The sequence below is a fragment of the Microtus ochrogaster genome, linkage group LG5 (genome assembly GCF_000317375.1).
Source record: "Microtus ochrogaster isolate Prairie Vole_2 linkage group LG5, MicOch1.0, whole genome shotgun sequence".
NCBI classification, from domain to species: Eukaryota; Metazoa; Chordata; class Mammalia; order Rodentia; family Cricetidae; genus Microtus; species Microtus ochrogaster.
In genome coordinates this window covers 43,464,277-43,474,108 of record NC_022031.1, presented here as the reverse complement: position 1 = coordinate 43,474,108, position 9,832 = coordinate 43,464,277, and the positions used below count along the sequence as shown (strand labels likewise).

Sequence of the window (9,832 nt, the reverse complement as noted above, 5' to 3'; positions counted from 1 at the left end):
ACTGCTATGCTGACACAACCCTACCTTCCAGTCACACACCCAACACTGCTATGCTAACACAACCCTACCATCCGGTCACACACCCATCACTGCTAAGCTAACACAACCCTACCATCTGGTCACACACCCATCACTGTATGCTGACCCAACCCTAACGTCCCGTTGCCTTTTCTATAAAACAGAAAAGTCCCCACTATGCCCCTCACAGTCATCCCCAGGTCACTGAACCTCTCTCTACATTTCCCAGCATCACTGAGCTAATTAATGGCACTGTGCTCATCATCTCCTCACTAGAACAGGGCTTTATTCCTAAAATTCTAATAAAGAATAAAGATAGCTCAGGATAGCGATACGACACCATGTGAGCAGTACCAGGGAGGTGAAATCAGTCCAGCCTTGGCTACATAGAGAGACCACGCCTCATGAATATAAGTCAGTATCAGAGCACTTTGCCTGCAGGGAGCTCCTTCCCATGAAACACACATAGTAAAGAGCAGCACACACATCATAAGTGTGTCTTTGTGAAGAGGCCGAGGGCCTGTGAGAGCAGAAGGAGCCACGTCCTGCTGGGAGCAATCCCAACTCAGAAAAACTAGAAGGTAAATCCAGAGATGGCTGGATATCATAGCCTGAGAAAAGGCTTTAAAACACCCTACGAAAAGATCTAAGTTATAAACAAAGGCAAAAAGTGCGACAAATAGCCGGGCAGTGGTGGCGCACGCCTTTAATCCCAGCACTTGGGAAGCAGAGGCAGGCGGATCTCTGTGAGTTCGAGGCCAGCCTGGTCTACAAGAGCTAGTTCCAGGATAGGAACCAAAAAAGCTATGGAGAAACCCTGTCTCGAAAATTAAAAAAAAAAAAAGTGCAACAAATTATGAGACAGTTTAATGTACATTTGCTAAACAAAATAACAAAAGTCCCTGTAGAAAAACCTATGTCATATTTGGAGATTTTAATATTTTATTAACAGATGGCAAAATTAAAATTAAAATTTCAGGGGAGCTGGTTCAGTCAGTAAAGCGTTAGGAAACTTAAAGACCTGGGTTCAGACCCGCAACACCCCTGTGATGGTCAGATGTGGAAGCGGGTATCTGTAATCCCAGCACTGGAGAGGCAGAGTGGGCAGATCCCTGGCTCTCACTGGCCTAGCCAGCATCATCAGTGATCTCCAGGATCAGTGGAAGGTTCTGTCTCAAAAATTCAGCAGAAAGTGACTCAGAAGACATTTCACATCTACTTCTGGCCTCCACACAGACTATCCCTATGAACATGGACACATTCATATCATACACACACCAAAAAACAGACTAATACAGAGATTAATTAGTGCAGACTAATACAGAGAACGAAGTAGAAGCAAATGGCTCAGTGGTTAAGAGCACAGGTTGTTCTTCCAGAGGACCAGAGTTCAGTTCTCAAGACCCACATCCAGAGGCTGGCAGCTGCCTCTAACTCCAGCCCCAGGGGATACTCCGCCCTCTTCTGGCTTCTGTGGGCACCTGCATGCATGTGCACACATACACACAAAAATAAGACAGATCTTCAAAAACTAAATTAGATCTTTCCCTTTATGGGAAAGCCGTTTAGCAGAGGTAGGTTCATTAAAAAAAGAGAGACAGACAAATGGAGACTAAATGAGAAAACAGGAGACCCACAAAGAGAGAAAAACTGTGGAAAGACATTGTGAGACCTCAGCTAGACACCGTGGATACACTCCTGTGACTCACTCTTCTGAAGCTGAGAATTTTTAGAAGTTTAGTAAAGTAAGAATTAACACAGAAACTGAGAAGACGAGGAACTTCTTTTCCTAGAGTGTAAATCTCTTATAAAACTGGTTCTCAAAACACGATGCCAATATCCACCCCCTTTTAATATACTCAAACCTGTAAGATCTATACGGCACAGTCTCAGATCATCACACAAAACCACTAAGCAAACTAGCACACCTAAGTTTGTGTACCATATAACCATATGTGGGGTGTAACCGTATTTTAAAATTAGAGTGTAACACAATCAGAAAGTGGAAAGAAAAGGCTACATGTAAAAAGAGGAAGTGCCAAGGCAAAATGAAGAAAATGCAGGGAAAATAAACATGATAAAAATATCATTAGGGAATTTTAAGAAAAATATTATAATCAGATAGCAGAGTAAGTTTCAAAGACAAAGAAGAGGTGGATTCAAGAAAAGGGTTAAGTCAGGAGAAAAACCACCCTGAGTGAAGCTACTGCTTCCCTGAAAATCCTTTGGCCACTGATGACCAATCATGGAAGAGTGAGGAGAGGATGCTAGCTGGAGTCAAAGGAGCAGGGCACAGCACAGGGAAGGGTCACACACAGGCAGGAGGGAGTGCAGGCAGAGAATCTGCAGAAGCGGAGCTACAGTTAACATAGTGACCGTGGTGAGAAGAAAGGCCCGAGATCTCGGCCTCCTCCAGGCCCTCCATCCCACATTAGACGAAAAGCACAAGCCTTTCGTCTCTAGGACGAGGAATCTGGGGCTATGGAGGATGACACAGGAAACAGGCTAGCTGCTGGAGGACCCAGGAGTAACAATGCCATGCCTTACTCCTCACTGACCCACTGTGGCCATGTGAAAATAGGGGCCCAAAGTAGCCAGTATCCCCAAGTCTAGAAAAGTCTGAAACCCAGATTTTGAGTGAAGCCTTCAGATTTCAACGGTACAAGCCCAATGCAACTTTTCTAAACACCCCATAGGCTGAACAAGCGTCTCAGTCTCCATGGTCATCATACTGCCCCTTCCGCAAGGCCATGTGAACTTTCTAGTGAGACTCCCCTGTCTTCAGAACAAATGCTAACCTTTCAGATTAGCCTTGAATGTCTGCAACCTGTGCCTATCTCCTACCTGCCCCACCACAACCTAGGGCGGTGTATTAGTCCCTGTCCTTCTGGCTGCAGCAAAACCCCTGACAGTAGCTTAACCAAGACTGTATTCTGGCTGATAACCCAAAGGTTCCGTCCATCCCGGGACAGCAAAAGTTCAAGAGAGCTGCTCACAGGCATCTAGTCAGGAGCTGGAGATTCATGACTGCTGGTGCTCAGCTTCCTTCTCCTCTAGGAAATGGTACCTCCCTCCTTCAGAATAGGTCTTCCCACCTCAAGGACCCTAACCAAGAGAACACCTCCCGAGTGCCCAGGAGCCTCCCTAACCTCTCACAGCTGCCCAGATGTGTCTCCTAGATTGGAGACACACAGGCAATACTCCTGAAATGCCACCTCCATCTTCCCACCCCAGTGCCTTTTCTAAAGCCACACTGTCAACCTAGGGACACCCCTCTCAACTCTCCTCAGATGCTGTGTTTTTGTGGTCATTACATCATTCTGTAAATAAATATGCAGTGGGCAGCTAAACTCTGCCGGGTGCCATGCTAGGGACATTGTAACCGAAATGAATGAAACAGACAAAAAAAGCCTTGTTATGGAATTTATAAAGGAAGAAAACAGCTTGATGGACAACAGGGTGGGAGAAGAGAGGTTCTACAGAAGGTGCTGAGGGCAGCCGCGTTGGGAGGCCAATACTTGAAGGAGGTGAGGGGCTTCATGACTGGGACCAGAAGGCTCCAGGGGAGGGGAACACTGACAGCAAAGGCTCCAGGAAAAGGTGACCTTCCACTACCCCCCAAGGTCTGACTCAAGAGCCCCGCACCCTAATCCCACAAATCAGGACTGTCATTCCTCAGCTCCCAGTGCAAACCTTCCTCCAGGCATTCTGTGGGTGTGAACACAGGCAAGAGAGACTGGTGAGGAGCAACTGGGAGGTGGAGGGGGAAGGGGAACCATAATCAGAATACTCTGTTTGAAAAAAAAAATCTATCTTCAGTAAAAGAAAAAAAGATGGTAAAGTTGTTTACAAATGATACAGTTTTGGGTTGACCACATCTCGCCCAGACTTCTTCTTTGTATAGGACTCTGGGGAAAACTGTCCCCTGTTTTCTTAAATAAACCACACTAGCGATAATAATCCAGTGGCTTATGAAGTCTGTGCTCCTTTCAGAAAAGCAGAGGGTCTGAAAAAGACTTGTAATGTTTTCTGGGGAATCCAAAACTGTTTCTGTTGCCTTGATCTCAAATCTAATTCAAAGGCAATTCTTTCCATCGCTTTCCTTTATCAAGCCTTTCTAAGCATTGCACAAAATAGCTTTTCCTATCTATACTTCTTAACCTGAGGAACATTTATTAAATTACTCTCACAAGTACTGTGGGCATAAACAAGTTTGAGAACAAACAGACCTGATTCTTGCCAGGCAGGGAAAGTAAATGGCACCCAGGTAAAATGCAGCTAGCGGAGGAGTTTTATTACCTGAATGTGTGTTGTGAACCTTCCTGAGTACGGAGATTGGCTAACCTGAGATGTCAAAATTAAGGCCAGGCTGGGTGGTGGCGCACACCTTTTAATCCTACCACTCGAGAGGCAGAGGCAGGCAGATCTCTGTGAATTTGAGGCCAGCCTGGTCTACAGAGAGCATTCCAGGACAGGCTCCAAAGCTACACAGAGAAACCCTGTCTCAAAAAACCAAAGGGAAGGGGCTGGTGAGATGGCTCAGTGGTTAAGAGCACTGACTGCTCCTCAGAGGACTGGGGTTCAATTCCCAGCACCCACATGGCAGCTCACAGCTGTCTGTAGCTCCAATTCAAGAGAATCTGACATCATTATACCAATATGCATGAAATAAAGTTAAATAAAGTTTAAAAAAACCAAAGGGAAAAAAATTAAGGCCAGGAGAAGATTTAAATAGATATTTCCATACACCAAGTAAGATTTACAAGTGACCAATAAGTACATAAAAAGGTTTAACCTCTAGTCATTGGGAAAATGCAAATCAAAAGCACACTGGCACACAATCTCACACCTGCTAGGATGGTTGTAATCAGAAAGAAACACAAACACTAGGGAGCATGTGGAGAAACTGGAACCCTCACACGTTACCAGCGAGTGTAAAGAGCACAGAAACTTCAGAGCATAGTTTCGCAGTTCCTCGGCAAGTAAAAGACATGAGTTACTACGTGAGCCACTGACTCCGTTAAGTGTACACCTAAGAGACGGAAACAGCAGGAGAGGACGCACAAATGTTACCACATCCATCCGACAGAACAGCACTCGGGCCCTAAAAGGAATATAGCCCTAACACATGGATAAATGTCGAAAATGCCATATTGAATAAAAGAAGTCAGACACAGTGGATGCCATAGGTGTGATTCTACTTCCTTGTATGTTCAGAGCAAGAGACTCCATGGACACAACACAGACTAGTCGCAGCAGTGGCTCAGGAGGGGGTGGCCATTAACAGTAGAAGGTCTTTTTTCAGGGTGAAGCAATGTTCAAGGATTAGTTGTGGCGTTTAGTTACTGTACTATTCTTACCGTACTGGTTTTAGTTATTCTGATTAGTGTTAGTGGTTGATAAATGCTAATTAGGGGGAGAGGTAGATCCGGATGTGCTAGGTAGTAGGGGGAGAGGTAGATCCAGATGTGCTAGGCAGTAGGGGGAGAGGTAGATCCAGATGTGCTAGGTAGTAGAGTGAGAGATAGATCCAGATGTGCTAGGGGGGAATTTCCACCGTACATGCTTTGTAAGAGAATGAGCACCCTTACTCTGACTAGCATGTCTCTGAGGGCAGAAATGGCCTCTCATATATTTCCCTTAATATCTGATATGTTAGAGAAAACTACACAGACTCATTCAAGGTTCACTAATCAATTAATAACCACATTTTACATATCAGAGACCTCAAACAGCACACTAAGTAGAAAACTCATTGCTTACTCCCCAGAATTCCGAATGAGCGCTAACATTTCTGCCATCTATTTGTAAGATTCTTACTGTCACGTAACATCTAGAGGACCCACTTCTACCCTTCCTGACATTTCCTAAACCCAGTTAACATTCTCTGTCGTATGTCTATCACTGAATGCCACTGGCTGGTCTGTATTTTTCTACCTTTTTAACTACATCCCTGTTCTCGAAAAGTGCGATATATATTTAGCCTCATGTGTTCTTCCAAATACTCCTAAAGCCCCCAAGCCAAAAAGAACCAAAAAAGGACTCCTATTACAAGTGGGGAAAATGTTATCTATGATTATTTAGTCTCTTGAGCTTAAGTTCATCTTTACAAATGTCACATAATAGCCACAATTTTTGTCTTTGGATAAACAGAGAGCTTCCTCATAAATTAGATTTTTAAAGGGTAACTGGAAATAAAAAGATGTAAAAATCAAAGAAAAACGCAATACTAAAGCCTAAAGTCCAGAATGAGCGGAGTACTGTGCAAAGAGACTAACAGAAAGAGCTCACACGGAGGAGAGAAGAAACGGGCCGACTGCTTAGGGAAGACGCTGCCCAAACAGAGAGGAAAGGACAGCACAGGCTGCCTTAGAGGAGCATGCGCTCCAAACTAAGGCTAGGACTCTAAGGAAAGGGAGGACACCTGAGGTAAGTGGCATGCACCCTGAAGAGCCGCAGAACATGGAGCCCACTCCAAAGGACATTTCCTGGGCAAACCAATTGTGCTCAGTGATACTGAGAAAAACTTTCAGATCATACTTAAAAAACTACTGCTAAATAGTTACACTATATTGATAAGGAGCCAGTAGACCAGAAATTAAAGAACATGACCTCCATTTTAAAAAGGGGGGAGCACAGAGATACAGCAAATCATCTATGGGTGAACTTGTGACTTAGACGTCGAAACTTTCTAGAAAAGGTAAAAATGTGTGTGTGTGTGTGTGTGTGTGTGTGTGTGTGTGTGTGTGTATCTGTGTGTAAAGAGAGGAGGAGAGATAGAGAACGCAGTAGACTCCTAATGAAAGCAGGCTCTCTATACAGGGTATATGCTCTTCCACTAGAATGGAAAAAGGAGAAAGGCACGGTCTACCAAGATGCTCCAACCGTATCACTTAAGGATAGTCTGGTGAATAAGATGCAAAGTGTCAAACATCAAAAGCTTGAAAATCCATCCAACTCAACTAAGAGGATGCCCAGCTTGAGTGTCAACAAACTCCCCGTAAAACGCTGCGGGATCCCATCCTTCCCATAACCTATATAACTTCTGTTGATAAAGACATAAGACTCATCTTCATATTTACAGATGCCAACGCTCTGAGTAACCCAGCACCCACGGCCTGACAGACTCAGACCCCATTAAAGATTACAGCAGACCAAAGAATAACAACAGGCAGTCAAGGCCAGTGTGCAGCTTCTAAAGCTCAAACACACCCTGGGTTAACTGCAGTTTACATGGTAACGCCGGGGTGTGCCATCCCAAGAGGTGTTAACACACAGATAGTGTGCCCATACTGGACTGCTTCAGTTCTCAAATTCATCAACTAATGAATGTGCATTTCCCTTGTGAATCGTTTCTTCATCCCGGAGAGTTGTAAGAAAAATCTGCCAATATGCACTGGAAAGGTGGCCCAGCCATTAGGAGAACTTGCTGCTCTCACATGGTGGACAGCTCAGTTCGAGGGAAATCTTCTCCTGCCTTCTTCTGGCATCTGCAGGCTCTACATGCATGTAAAGTACATACATGCAGGTAAAACGCATAAAATAAAAATATTGGTTCATTTTAAAAAGTCTGCATTTATTATTTAGTTAAACCTATTTTAGATCTAGAATTATTAAAGTATACCTCATCCCCAGAAAACATTTAAACAGTCTAATTTATTTGCATTTATATCAGTAACAAATATTCCTAAAGGAAGGCTGAGATATTAAATCCAAGTCTGTTTTAATTGAAGAAGCTAGGAGAAATCAAGCCATCTGCCCCAAGGTAGAGCTATGCAGCAATGACAATGGCCTTCAGATGGACCCTCTTCTTCCCACACCCTGTGAGTGTCCAGTCCCCTGTGTCTTTTCTAAACACATATCCTATGCTCTAAAGAATCAGAGTACCCAAAAACATCCATCAACAAATACTACGCTTTGCTGAGGACAAATGAAACACACACACCAATAACCATAACACACCACCAGGAAAAATATTTTGACATAGTGTGATCACCTACAAATAAGAACCATTATCTGTCACCTCAAAAGATCTACTGGGATAGACGAACAGCTTATATTCTTAAATAAAGACTGACTGCTTACTATAAAGCATTAGCTCATCCCAATCGCTATGAGAAAAACAGAAGAGGTTTGAGGGGTGGAAATGATTTTAATGGATATGCCATTGTTAACAGTCCTCAAACCCCTCCCCCCTCATAAAACATACCATGTGAAAATTATTAAAAAGGTATTGGTGTTTGGGCTTATCCCCTCCCCCACCCCGCCCCCAGAACCTGAAGAGCAGGTCCAGGCCCCCAGGTCAGCATAAACCTTCTTGTCCCTAAACCACTGGCCCATAAAGAAACCCCTTCAAGAACCCCCCAGGTACAAGGTTGTCCGACAGGCAGGCTAGCAGACTCATGGTCGCTCTCAGGTCCACCCTCCTCCCCTCTTCAACCAGAGTTAAAAGGACGAGTGCTGGACTGGGGAAAGATAACAAGCCCAAGTGACCATGGGCTGGCTTACTAGGTCTGCTGGGCCAGCTGCAGGAGGACCTCCCCTCCCCCAAAGAGAACCTGGAAGTCGCTCCTTGCCCCAGGGCCCGAAATCTCCTGGCTCCTAAGGGACTCCTTCCGAAAGGCTGGGGCAACTTCACTGCCCGGCCCCCCTCCTCCCCTGTGTCCTCCATTAAAACCCCAGCAAGCTCTTTGTTTCCAACAGCTGAGGGAGGGCAGGCAGCCTCGGAGAGAGGGGAGAGGTCACTCACTCCCTGGCTCCCCTGGCTGCCAATCTCCAGGTCCTCCCGCAACACACACACACACCCAGCACCAATTCCCTCTCTTTCTACAGCACTTTAATTAACCCGGGGTTACACTAGCTACACAGGGCACTCTCTGAGACCTAATTACCTTTCATACCCAAATCCCACACAAGCTGACTCCCTAGCTCCCTCCCTCTGTCAAACTGGGTTCACTACTGGACTCTCTGCCTCCTAAATCCGTACTCCAGAGCGGTTACCTGAGCCCCAAGCTTTGTCCATACACAACATACAAAACACTTCCTGGGCCCTCCTGGGACTCCCTACTGCCCTGATTGACAGACGTGTGGGCTGTGTAAGCCCCCCACTGCACCCCTGAAACCAAACAACAAACATAACCACTCTTTCCTTTTACCCACATGACCTCTCTGAGACTCCGGGTGCCCTATGGAAGAACCCCCACCCAACACACGGTCAGACCTCAGGCCCTTATCCTCAGTCCCCCTGATCCTCATCATCACGCACACGCACACACACACACACACTCCCCTTGCAGCCTGGCCGTCCTCCCTCTCTTGAGGCTTCACAACACTTAGCACGCGCTTCCACGAGCACACCCACGATCGCTGCTCCGCCTGGCGGAGCCTCACCTGCTCACCACGCCGCAGGGCCGCCCTCGCCCGGCCACTCGACACCCACGGACTCACGCACGGCCACTCCCCATCCCCAACGCAGGGCTGGTCCCCAAGCTCGCACCACCAACTCGCGTCCTGCCCTCAGCCCGGCTACTGGGACTCCCCAACACGCAGGTCCACACCGGGTCCTCCCGCAGAGACCCAGAGCGGCAGAAGGGAGGAGCCCCAGGGGCGGGCGCCCGCCGCTCCTACCTGAGCAGTTGATGCTCTTGCCTCTGCCTCCGGGACAGTCCCCGCCACCGCCCGCGGGCTGGTTGGACGCGCGGCTCCCCGGCAGGCAGAAGGCGAAGAGCAGAAGCACCGACGTGTAGCCGCAGACGGCGAGCGGGGGCGCGGCCGGCAGCCGGAGCGGCGCCTGGGCGCCCATGCTGTCGCGGCC

At 46.7% G+C, this 9,832-nt stretch overlaps 1 protein-coding gene across 2 annotated transcripts in view; it reads right to left on the bottom strand.

The window, feature by feature from the left end:
* Positions 1 to 9,832, bottom strand: part of LOC101980924 (tomoregulin-1) — a 125,316-nt gene that overhangs the window by 69,623 nt on the left and 45,861 nt on the right. Inside the window, exon 1 of one of the 2 annotated variants that reach the window (XM_005362167.1) lies at positions 9,646 to 9,826. The exons of the other annotated variant lie outside the window; for it this stretch is intronic. Within the exon in view, the coding sequence (XP_005362224.1) occupies positions 9,646 to 9,820 (175 nt within the window). The 5' untranslated portion in view covers positions 9,821 to 9,826. Of the gene's footprint in view, positions 1 to 9,645; positions 9,827 to 9,832 lie in introns of those variants that run through there. 2 annotated transcript variants of the gene reach the window in all.